Here is a 13,250-nt window from a genome sequence, read left to right as displayed (position 1 = left end):
GGTAGTCCTTTTCTTTCTAGCTGTGTGCAATAGGACATCCCGGAGTATGCTGCATTTATATGGTGCTTGAGCCCTTCTGTATGCTTGTCTCTGGAGCACTTTGTCCTTTGTGGAGGCACTGTGGGTTAACTGCTCAGTTTTTCCCAGAATGCACTGGCAGTATGGCAAGTGTGGATGCACAGAGATAACGTGGTTGAGTTGTGGAAAAAATGAGTTGCTAAATAGATGTCGTGCTCTCGCTCTCTCTCGCGCGCGCTCTCTCTCGCGCTCTCTCTCTCTCTCTCTCAGGATTAATGAGTGGTTTTAATAAATGGGTAATCGATTGTTAGTTCAGCTGGTCAATAAGCCGCATATAGCCACCTATGACACCTTCTGTTGGTGCATAACCACCTATAACAAACTACTTAAGTCTATAATATGCTTATAGCATCTATTAACCATTTATTAGCTCTTTGTAAAGCATTTTAAAATGGGATCTTAGGGCTTGTCTACACTACAGTGCTACAGCGACTTTTAAGCACCACGAAGCAATGAGTGAAGACACTACCTATGCCAACCAGAGAGCTTCTCCCATCGACATAGGTACTTTACCTCCCCAAGAGCAGGTAGCTGTGTCAATGGCAGAAGGCCTCTTAGCCAACATTGTGCTGTCTACACCAGCAGTTAGGCTGGGATAGCAGCGTCACTCGGGGGGTGTGGATTTTCCACACTCTGAGCAATGCAGTTTTACCAACATACATTGGTAGTGTAGACCAAGCCTGTATATCTAGTGTGACTCAGTATTATTTTTAAACATCCTTTACCATTGAAGTCAGTGGGAGCTTTGCTGTCAACTTCAATGAGTAGAGAATCAGGCCCACAGCGTACAAGGGGCCGCTTATGCTTATGAAGTACATGGGGAGTGGCTTGTCTGGGAGGGAGGAGACGTGAAGTTTTATAGGAAAAGCAATTAAAATATCCTTGCAAGCTATTCCTCTGAAAAACATGTTTATATACAAACTTTCTGGAAGCCTTGGTGTATCTGCATTCTAGCACTCCCTGATAGCTCAACTGCAGTGAGTGGTTTGTTAGAATTTCCACTTTGGGAGGGCCGGGTGGGAATTTAACATTTTCTGTTTAAATTGCATTGAGTTGAAACTTGAAACACCAGTCACGTCTACTTTTTTCTTTTCAAATCAGCTCTCCTAGAGGAGAAAGGGAAAAAACATATTTAATTGTCTGGGCTTTAACTACTAACATTTTATTCCTACTTAGAAAGCACCTATTGTAGTCCTTAAAATATACCAGTTACTTTCATTTCAGAAAGTTAGTTAATGGTCCATATCTTAATTTGCATTCAGATGTTTCATAAAATTTTTCCTACCGATCAGTGTTCTGTTAAAACTTTGTTGAGTAAAGTAATCTAAAAGTGCTTCTGCTTTTCATAGTTTCCTATTGTGGGTGTTTGAGTGCCCTGGTTTGGTATCTTAGAATAAATGCTCTCAGGTTGTATGGTCTTGATTATTTGTTTTTCTTTTTAAATCCAAAACAGAATTTGAAAATAAATGCTATTATCAGTGCTGTTTAAAAAACAAAACAAGAACCTGACACTAGCTACCTATTGAAACAATATAAAATATATATATCTTGCCTTCCAAAGTTCTGTGGAAATCTGTGCCTTCACTTGTATTCAGACAGTTGAAATCCACAGATAGATACTATGTGGTATTACGTCTAGTGCTATATATAGTACTATAAAAGACATGCCTGATGGAGACAGCCTAGAATTAAAGTACATGCTCTAACTCTGTGCTCTTGCAATGTTTTTGTTCATGCTATATAAATTCTCCATTGTAATAAATAGTGTGCTTACAAGATTGATTCTAAGTGGGTGCGACATGGGGTCACGGGGATCCCAGAGCTCTTAACAAAAACTGCAAGACTCTAGATATACTACAGTAACCCATTATTAGTAACAGAAACAACATACACATAATTTAAAAAGGGACGGAGGGCAGGATGGGAACCATGCTTCAAAGCTGGTTTCTTGAAGAAGGCCTCAGTCCTTTTAACTCTTACAGCTCCTACTCTGAGTTTCAGTCTGATTGAGTTCCACCCCTGTAACACTCCACTTCTATATCTGGGAGAGTTTCTATCATGCACTACTCCAAAAGGGTATGTATTTCTTGTCAGTTGACCTGTTTTTATGGCCTAGAGGCCCTAACCAAGTTCAGGTCCCCTTTGTGCTCGGAAATACACATACACCTTGTAAAAGACAGATTCTGTTCCAAAGGGCTTACAGTTTATATTGACAAAATGGAAGAATGACTTAACGTGGGGAAGATAGACTAGGAAAGAACAAATGTCTTGAAGGACAAAGAAATGGGAAGGAGAGGGAAAGAAATGGTGATTACTGCAATGTGGTCAGGGAAAAACGATAAGGGGTAGTAGTGCAAGTAATGTGCCCACTGCAAGTAATATGCAGCTATAGTTAATATAACATCGTTCTTAAATAGTGGGTCAGACCAAGCAAATCAGGTGCCGGTAAAGTGTGGTGGGCCACTTGCACTCCAAACACTCCTTATCTCTGCGTGCGTGCGTGCATCTCTTTATACTCCTCCACAACAATGGGCTGAATTTAGGACACAAAGCAATTAGAGACCCATGCGATGGGACTTCTAGCTGCTGTACATAGACATAACAGGATCACATAAGGATGGCGGCAGCTTTAACTGCCTTTCTTTTAGCATCTTTAAGATGGAGACTTCATTTCGTTATTTCTTATTATTTTATAATTTGCATTTAGCTCATTGCTTGAATGGGCTTTCATTCTTAGATTTGACATTTAGACTCATTCTGTCTTAAAATATCTCCGGCTATGTGTACGGTTGAATGGTTACAGCTGCACTACTGTGGCATTTCAGTGTAAACACTACCGTGACAGGAGGGTTTCTTCCACCGCTGTAGTTAATCCACCTGCCCGTGAGGTGCTTGCTAGGTTGACAGAAGAATTCTTCCCTCAACTAGCACTCTCGCCACTGGGGGTTAGGTCGGCTTAACTATGTCTCCCAGGAGTGTGGATTTTTCACTCCCCGAGAGACATAGCTATGCAGATGTAACTTCTCAGTGTAGACCAGTCTCAACCTGCCGCCTCATTATTTTGAAATAGAGCAATTCCCATTTTAAGAATGCTTATGTTCTACTGTATATGTACCTTATGTTTTATTTTATGAAACTTTTTGAAGGCACCTGTTATCATTTAAACTCTGTATTTTATTTGAGATACTTAATTTTTTTTAAAATGTGAACCACATCACCCGATACCACAGAGATTGAATCCTGATATGTGTAATGTGGTGCCCTCATGTTTACTAATGCAGAAATTAAACATAGAATTTAGCATCTTTGGTAAAAATGTTTAGTTTAGGTTTCACACTAGTATTGTCCAAGTTTAACTCTATTATTCTTTTTCTTTAGAAGAGTTTGGCTGTAAAGGAAAAGTTTAAAAGGACATGATAATGAAAACATAAGTTATTCTGAATACAATGTCCTTGCCTTTCCATATGTCATTTAAAAAAACAAACAAACAAAAACAGAAAAATGCTATTCATTTTATAACGTAGAGAATAAAAACACACTGACATATTTTATCTGATGTTGCTGTCTTAGACTAAAAATGAGTTTATGATCTACTTAGCACACAGTTGTTCAGATAAGGATATTTCTAGAGTAGGACATAATAATCCTAATCCTTGGTAGATGTTTCTTTCACCAGTTTATAATGAATAACCCTCTTAATTCCTTTGAGCAGCAGCTGGTATCCCTACAACCTGTGTCTAAAATGAGAACAGCTTATTCAGAAAGACTTTTGGTCATATAAGCACGGAGGCATTTTCATACAGTGGGGCTATGTGGGGTAACTGTCACAAATACACTACTGCTAAAATCTTAATGTTGCAAAAATAATAACTTAATATTTCTCTTTTTAGATGCAGCAGCTGTTTTATGAAAATTATGAGCAGAACAAAAAAGGCTACATCAAAGACCTTAGAAATAGCAAGATACACCGAGCTATAACACTGCATCCCAACAAGAACCCACCATACCAGTATAGACTTCATAGTTACATGCTGAGTCGCAAAATCGCAGAACTGCGTTACCGGACTATACAGTTGCACAGAGAAATTGTCCTGATGAGCAAATACAGCAATGCAGAAATACACAAAGATGACCTTCAGCTGGGGATACCACCTTCTTTTATGAGGTTCCAGCCACGCCTGCGTGAGGAGGTCTTGGAATGGGAGTTCCTTACGGGAAAATATCTCTATTCTGCAGCTGATGGACAGCCCCCTCGGAGAGGGATGGACTCATCGCAGCGTGAAGCATTGGATGACATTGTTATGCAGGTCATGGAAATGATCAATGCAAATGCTAAGACCAGAGGGCGGATCATTGATTTCAAGGAGATACAATATGGCTATCGCAGAGTTAATCCTATGTATGGAGCAGAGTATGTTCTTGACTTACTGCTTCTATACAAAAAACACAAGGGAAAGAAGATGACCGTGCCTGTCAGAAGGCATGCCTACTTACAGCAGACATTCAGCAAGATCCAGTTTATGGAGCATGAAGAGATAGATGCCAAGGAGCTGGCCAGCAAAATTAACCAAGATTCTGGATCCTTGTCTTTCCTGTCCAATTCACTGAAGATGTTTGTTCCATTCCAGCTCACTGGATCAAAAGCAGAGCGGAAGGAGCCCAAAGACAAGAAGATCAACATCTTGATTCCTCTGTCTGGACGGTTTGATATGTTTGCTAGGTTCATGGGGAATTTTGAGAAAACTTGCCTCATTCCCAGTCAGAACGTCAAGCTAGTCGTCCTGCTTTTCAATTCTGACTCAAACCCTGATAAGGCAAAGCAAGTTGAATTGATGAGAGATTACCGTATTAAGTACCCCAAGGCTGATATGCAGATCTTGCCAGTGTCTGGGGAATTCTCAAGGGCTCTGGCTCTTGAAGTTGGATCTTCTCAGTTTAAAAATGAGTCTTTGCTCTTCTTCTGTGATGTTGACCTAGTGTTTACCACAGAGTTTCTCCAGCGATGTAGAGCCAATACAGTTTTGGGCCAACAAATATACTTTCCAGTCATCTTTAGTCAGTATGATCCAAAGATAGTTTATAGAGGAAAAGTTCCCAGTGACAATCATTTTGCCTTCACCCAGAAAACAGGTTTCTGGAGGAACTATGGCTTTGGCATTACCTGTATTTACAAAGGTGATCTCCTTAGAGCAGGTGGCTTTGATGTCTCTATCCAAGGTTGGGGCCTTGAGGATGTGGACCTATTTAACAAAGTCATTCAAGCTGGCTTAAAGACTTTCCGGAGCCAAGAAATCGGAGTTGTTCACGTACATCATCCAGTCTTTTGTGACCCCAATCTGGATCCAAAACAATATAAAATGTGCTTGGGGTCCAAAGCTTCAACTTATGGGTCCACACAACAGTTGGCTGAACTGTGGCTTGAAAAAAATGACCCGAGCTTTGGGAAAAGCAGCAATACTAACGGCTCAGTGAGGACAGCCTAATGTCCAGCTGTGCTGGAGAAGACTTTTTTTAATTATCTAATTTATTTTTGGGAAATGTTTTGATAGTTCATTTTTAAAGACCACACAAGGATATATTTTAGAAATCGTGTTTTCCTACCAAGAACTCTTTTGAGAATGAGCTTTTTTGAACAAAACTGTGATTTGATATTTGCCTTTGAACAAAAATTTTGGCTGAGTATTATCTGGCAGATCTGCATAATTCTGGTGACTTGAAATAAGGTTTCCACATGAACAAAGGACCTCTTTTTTTTCTTTTTTAACCTTTTTTCATTGATGTCGTCTTTGCTAGGATTCTATAAATTGGAACCTGAACGTTCAAGCAAAATGGTAAAATACTGTACCTAACTGTTGTGTTGTGACTGTTACATTACGCAGATTCTACTCTTTTTAAATAGCCATAACGTTCAAATTGTGTTAGAACAATGCAAAACAGTGTGGCAATAGTTGGGTTATTAATTTCAGGAGTATTTCAATTGGTTGATTACTTCAACCAAAAATGTACTTTTACTTATTGTGGCCGAGCAACTTTTTGAAGGAGTGTGTGGAAAAGAAGCACAACCTTGTATCAGTTTAGTCCATATGTAAGTTTTGTCTGACATTTGGTCCATATGTGGATCTAACATTAAAAATTCCATGGTGGATTCTGTGTATTCTAAATTGTTCTCCTGTCTAGAACAGAGACTGCATGATGGTGAAATGCAAAATTGTAATGTGTGGGAGGGAGAAATGAGAATTTCTCACTGCAAAACAAGGTACAAAACTAAAAATCTGAAATCCCTAATGAGAACATTAGAAACTTGAATCTGATTGCATTCATTTTGTACAATCAGTTACAAGATGTTGATGGGAACAATTGTTACATTCTTTGATTACTAGTTTCTTTTGGTTTTCTGTATCTGATAGACCTTTAATTTATTTAATATCCATTGTTTTAGGTTCTTGCCCTTTTCTTGAATATCTGTTAGTCATTTATTTATATATCTATTAGGAATGTATTGCTTTTTCTCACTCTTAAGGTAGTGTACATCTTACTTACAGTAAACTGTGATCTCCAAAGATTTCTTTTGAAAGTATTTTTTATTCCAAATTCCTTTTAAAATTTTACTGAGTGACTGAAATAATCTTGGGAATTGTTTTGATGCTCTAAGATGAACTGGGGAGAGAAAATATTGAGTAGAAACAATATGACCCCTCTGAGTTATCACCTAGGAAAGGGTAAATAAACATACAAATAAAGTGCCTTAAAGTGAACAACAGGAAGGGGAACTCTTCTGCATCGAGATGGAGAACACTGATGGAAATTGCTGTTGAAGCAGATCATATCTTGAGCTCAGAAGTTAAAACTAAAGCCAGTGGAAAATATATTTTTCTATTGTACTCCAACACCACTTTGCCCTAGTTCCATTTCAGTAATCTAAAGACCTGCTCTATGGGAGGTGAAGGATAGTAAAAGAGAACAAAAGTCAGTACTTAGATTTGATGTACCACGGTTTAAGGGGCCTTTATGGAATAACTGCTTGAATATTCCAATAGGAAAATAATCAGTGGCTACACGTTTATGGAATGTGAATTGCATTTGCAACTAGCCTAGATTCAGTGTCATACAACTGTTGGTATTTTTTTGGTGACAGCCCCAAGGATGTAGATACTTATAATGGATTCAATGCATGGAAAGTGTTGAAAGACTTGGTCCTAAGATGCAATAAAGATTTTTATTTGCAATCCTCTCTCATCATGTTGTCTGCCTCAGTCCTCATCTTACATAGCAGGCCCAGTTTATGGTAAGTATTATAGCAAAGATTTTGGGAGTGAAATGAGCCTAACAATAAAGTACCATTTATGCACAAGTTCTTGCCATCTGTGCCAAATTTCAGGGGCAATAGCCCTGGGGAAAAGGTGTTTCACCCACTGCCACTACTACTGTTTACTGTCTTGAGATTTGTTAATGGAGATCTTTGAAGTCTGCCTCGTGAGGAGAGGGTTTATACTGCTTCAGCTGCTAATCAAGATGTCCGAAGCTACCCATAATTGTAAACAGAATGCACCCAATTACCAGGCTGAAGGACTCTGTAATATTTTGTATAGCCTATGCATGATAAAAGTTAAGACCCACTTTTCAGATATGTTGAGCACCTGTTCACTGCTACTTCTTCCATTTTGATCAGAACTCTCTCAATGGTGTTTTTTCTTAAACCCCCAACTCCTGGAGTCATGTGACTATGTAAAGTGGCTACTGATCTTTAGAAGCACTGCGAACCCACTGTTTCTGTTAGTTTCAATAGGAGCTATGTGTCTTGCATGCTTCTGGAAATTGGGCCTGAAGTGTCTCAGGGTGAGCAAATGAAATCGGTGACTGCTTCTGAAAATGTTGGTCTCGGTGTCTGGGATGAGAGGCACTATTTTGTGTTCTATAAATACAAGGTACCAAGGCCAATGCTTCCAGAAGTGACTAGTGACTTTGGGGATTGATTTTTTTGGGGCGCAGGGTGATCCAACTAGACACACCTCAGAGTATGTCTACATTGCAGCTGGGAGCGAGCCTCCCAGCCTGGGTAGACAAGCAGTCATAGAATCATAGAATATCAGGGTTGGAAGGGACCCCAGAAGGTCATCTAGTCCAACCCCCTGCTCAAAGCAGGACCAATTCCCAGTTAAATCATCCCAGCCAGGGCTTTGTCAAGCCTGACCTTAAAAACCTCTAAGGAAGGAGATTCTACCACCTCCCTAGGTAACGCATTCCAGTGTTTCACCACCCTCTTAGTGAAAAAGTTTTTCCTAATATCCAATCTAAACCTCCCCCACTGCAACTTGAGATCATTACTCCTAGTTCTGTCATCTGCTACCATTGAGAACAGTCTAGAGCCATCCTCTTTGGAACCCCCTTTCAGGTAGTTGAAAGCAGCTATCAAATCCCCCCTCATTCTTCTCTTCTGCAGGCTAAACAATCCCAGCTCCCTCAGCCTCTCCTCATAACTCATGTGTTCCAGTCCCCTAATCATTTTTGTTGCCCTTCGCTGGACTCTCTCCAATTTATCCACATCCTTCTTGAAGTGTGGGGCCCAAAACTGGACACAGTACTCCAGATGAGGCCTCACCAATGTCGAATAGAGGGGAACGATCACGTCCCTCGATCTGCTCGCTATGCCCCTACTTATACATCCCAAAATGCCATTGGCCTTCTTGGCAACAAGGGCACACTGCTGACTCATATCCAGCTTCTCGTCCACTGTCACCCCTAGGTCCTTTTCTGCAGAACTGCTGCCTAGCCATTCGGTCCCTAGTCTGTAGCTGTGCATTGGGTTCTTCCGTCCTAAGTGCAGGACCCTGCACTTATCCTTATTGAACCTCATCAGATTCCTTTTGGCCCAATCTTCCAATTGGTCTAGGTCCTTCTGTATCCTATTCCTCCCCTCCAGCGTATCTACCACTCCTCCCAGTTTAGTATCATCCGCAAATTTGCTGAGAGTGCAATCCACACCATCCTCCAGATCATTTATGAAGATATTGAATAAAACCGGCCCCAGGACCGACCCTTGGGGCACTCCACTTGATACCGGCTGCCAACTAGACATGGAGCCATTGATCACTACCCGTTGAGCCCGACAATTTAGCCAGCTTTCTACCCACCTTATAGTGCATTCATCCAGCCCATACTTCCTTAACTTGCTGACAAGAATACTATGGGAGACCGTGTCAAAAGCTTTGCTAAAGTCAAGAAACAATACATCCACTGCTTTCCCTTCATCCACAGAACCAGTAATCTCATCATAAAAGGCGATTAGATTAGTCAGGCATGACCTTCCCTTGGTGAATCCATGCTGGCTGTTCCTGATCACTTTCCTCTCATGCAAGTGCTTCAGGATTGATTCTTTGAGGACCTGCTCCATGATTTTTCCAGGGACTGAGGTGAGGCTGACTGGCCTGTAGTTCCCAGGATCTTCCTTCTTCCCTTTTTTAAAGATTGGCACTACATTAGCCTTTTTCCAGTCATCCGGGACTTCCCCGGTTCGCCACGAGTTTTCAAAGATAATGGCCAGTGGCTCTGCAATCACAGCCGCCAATTCCTTCAGCACTCTCGGATGCAACTCGTCCGGCCCCATGGACTTGTGCACGTCCAGCTTTTCTAAATAGTCCCTCACCGCCTCTATCTCCACAGAGGGCTGGCCATCTCTTCCGCATTTTGTGATGCCCAGCGCAGCAGTCTGGGAGCTGACCTTGTTAGTGAAAACAGAGGCAAAAAAAGCATTGAGTACATTAGCTTTTTCCACATCCTCTGTCACTAGGTTGCCTCCCTCATTCAGTAAGGGGCCCACACATTCCTTGGCTTTCTTCTTGTTGCCAACATACCTGAAGAAACCCTTCTTGTTACTCTTGACATCTCTGGCTAGCTGCAGCTCCAGGTGCGATTTGGCCCTCCTGATAACATTCCTACATGCCCGAGCAATATTTTTATACTCTTCCCTGGTCATATGTCCAACCTTCCACTTCTTGTAAGCTTCTTTTTTATGTTTAAGATCCGCTAGGATTTCACCATTAAGCCAAGTTGGTCGCCTGCCATATTTACTATTCTTTCGACTCATCGGGATGGTTTGTCCCTGTAACCTCAACAGGGATTCCTTGAAATACAGCCAGCTCTCCTGGACTCCTTTCCCCTTCAAGTTAGTCCCCCAGGGGATCCTGGCCATCCGTTCCCTGAGGGAGTCGAAGTCTGCTTTCCTGAAGTCCAGGGTCCGTATCCTGCTGCTTACCTTTGTTCCCTGCGTCAGGATCCTGAACTCAACCAACTCATGGTCACTGCCTCCCAGATTCCCATCCACTTTTGCTTCCCCCACTAATTCTACCCGGTTTGCGAGCAGCAGGTCAAGAAAAGCACCCCCCCTAGTTGGCTCCTCTAGCACTTGCGCCAGGAAATTGTCCCCTACGCTTTCCAAAAACTTCCTGGATTGTCTATGCACCGCTGTATTACTCTCCCAGCAGATATCAGGAAAATTAAAGTCACCCATGAGAATCAGGGCATGCGATCTAGTAGCTTCCGTGAGCTGCCGGAAGAAAGCCTCATCCACCTCATCCCCCTGGTCCGGTGGTCTATAGCAGACTCCCACCACTACATCACTCTTGTTGCACACACTTCTAAACTTAATCCAGAGACACTCAGGTTTTTCTGCAGTTTCGTACCGGAGCTCTGAGCAGTCATACTGCTCCCTTACATACAGTGCTACTCCCCCACCTTTTCTGCCCTGCCTGTCCTTCCTGAACAGTTTATAACCATCCATGACAGTACTCCAGTCATATGAGTTATCCCACCAAGTCTCTGTTATTCCGATCACGTCATAGTTCCTTGACATCACCAGGACCTCCAGTTCTCCCTGCTTGTTTCCAAGGCTTTGTGCATTTGTATATAAGCACTTGAGATAACCTGTTGATCGCCCCTCATTGCCAGTATGAGGCAGGAGCCCTCCCCTCACAGACATTCCTGCCTGTGCTTCCTCCCGGTATCCCGCTTTCCCACTTACCTCAGGGCTTTGGTCTCCTTCCCCCGGTGAACCTAGTTTAAAGCCCTCCTCACTAGGTTAGCCAGCCTGCTGGCAAAGATGCTCTTCCCTCTCTTCGTAAGATGGAGCCCGTCTCTACCCAGCACTCCTCCTTCATGGAACACCATCCCATGGTCAAAGAAACCAAAGCCTTCTCTCCGACACCATCTGCGTAGCCATTCGTTGACTTCCACGATTCGACGCTCCCTACCTAGGCCTTTTCCTTCCACGGGGAGGATGGATGAGAACACCACTTGCGCCTCCAACTCCTTTATTCTTCTTCCTAGAGCCACATAGTCCGCAGTGATCCGCTCAAGGTCATTCTTGGCAGTATCATTGGTGCCCACGTGGAGAAGCAGGAAGGGGTAGCGATCCGAGGGCTTGATGAGTCTTGGCAGTCTCTCCGTCACATCACGAATCTTAGCCCCTGGCAAGCAGCAGACTTCTCGGTTTTCCCGGTCAGGGCGGCAGATAGATGACTCAGTCCCCCGGAGGAGAGAGTCCCCGACCACCACCACCCGCCTTCTCCTCTTGGGGGTGGTGGTCGTGGAACCCCCAACCTCAGGACAGCGCATCTCATGCCTTCCAACCAGCGGAGTCTCCTTCTGCTTTCTCGCCCCAGACATATCATCTGGTCCACTCTCCGCAACGATACCTGTGGAGAGAACATGAAAGTAGATAAGATATTTTGATTTTTAGTACGGCTTCTGACACAGTCCCACTGACATTCTCAGAAGCATACTAGGGAAATATGGTCTAGATGAAATTACTATAAGGTGGGTGCACAACTGGTTGAAAGAAGGACAAGTGCAGAGTCCTGCATTTAGGATGGAAGAATCCCATGCACCGCTACAGACTAGGGACCGAATGGCTAGGCAGCAGTTCTTCAGAAAAGGACCTAGGGGTTACAGTGGACGAGAAGCTGGATATGAGTCAACAGTGTGCCCTTGTTGCCAAGAAGGCCAATGGCATTTTGGGATGTATAAGAAGGGGCATTGCCAGCAGATGGAGGGACGTGATCATTCCCCTCTGTTCAACATTGGTGAGGCCTCATCTGGAGTACTGTGTCCAGTTTTGGGCCCCACACTACAAGAAGGATGTGGAAAAATTGGAAAACGTCCAGCGGAGGGCAACAAAAATGATTAGGGGACTGGAACACATGACTTATGAGGAGAGGCTGAGGGAACTGCGATTGTTTAGTCTGCAGAAGAGAAGAATGAGGGGGGATTTGATAGCTGCTTTCAACTACCTGAAAGGGGGTTCCAGAGAGGATGGTTCTAGACTGTTCTCAGTGGTAGCTGATGACAGAACAAGGAGTAATGGTCTCAAGTTGCAGTGGGGGAGGTTTAGGTTGAATATTAGGAAAAACTTTTTCACTAGGAGGGTGGTGAAGCACTGGAATGCGTTACCTAGGGAGGTGGTGGAATCTCCTTCCTTAGAAGTTTTTAAGGTCAGGCTTGACAAAGCCCTGGCTGGGATGATTTAGTTGGGGATTGGTCCTGCTTTGAGCAGGGGGTTGGACTAGATGACCTCCTGAGGTCCCTTCCAACCCTGATATTCTATGATTTAAGAGTTGTTACCAATGTCAGACTGGGCGGATGTGTCTATTGGGGTCCTGCAGGATGGGTCTTGGGTCCATTATTAGTCAATATTTTCATTCATGACTTCGATAATGGTGTGGAGAGTATCTCTATACAATTTGTGGATAACTCCAAGCTGGGACAGGCACTTTGGAAGAAAGGATTAGGGTTCAGACAAATTGCAGAATTGGTCTGAAATCAACAGCATGAAATTCAATAAAGACAAGTGCAAAGGTACTACACTTAGGAAGGCAAAATCAGATGTCCTACAAACTGAGGAATAATTGGCTAGGTGATAGTACTGCTGTAAAGGATCAGGGGGTGCTAGTGGGTCAGAAATGGAGTATAAAAATAGAAAACTCAGTAGTAATAATAATAGGGAATTTCAACTGTCCCTGTACTAACTGGGTATGTGTCCCCTCAAGACAAAATGCAGAGAAAGTTTCTACACTCTATTAATGACCGCTTCTTGGAGCAGCTAGTCCTGGAAGCCACAAGGGGAGAGGCAATTCTTGATTTAGTCCTAAATTGAACACAGGATCCGGTCCAAGAAGTGA

General features: G+C 42.9%; 1 protein-coding gene across 3 annotated transcripts in view; it reads left to right on the top strand.

Moving 5' to 3' along the window:
• CHSY1 (chondroitin sulfate synthase 1) overlaps window positions 1-7,314 on the top strand; it is a 114,427-nt gene extending 107,113 nt beyond the window's left edge. For all 3 annotated transcript variants that reach the window (XM_073304301.1, XM_073304303.1, XM_073304300.1), the window contains one exon: window positions 3,969-7,314. In XM_073304301.1, the coding sequence (XP_073160402.1) occupies window positions 3,969-5,561 (1,593 nt within the window). In that variant the 3' untranslated portion in view covers window positions 5,562-7,314. The remainder of the gene's footprint in view (window positions 1-3,968) is intronic.
• The last annotated feature ends 5,936 nt before the right edge of the window (window positions 7,315-13,250 follow it).

The sequence above is a fragment of the Lepidochelys kempii genome, chromosome 10 (assembly GCF_965140265.1).
Source record: "Lepidochelys kempii isolate rLepKem1 chromosome 10, rLepKem1.hap2, whole genome shotgun sequence".
NCBI classification, from domain to species: domain Eukaryota; kingdom Metazoa; phylum Chordata; order Testudines; family Cheloniidae; genus Lepidochelys; species Lepidochelys kempii.
This window is presented reverse-complemented; position numbering and strand designations above follow the sequence as displayed.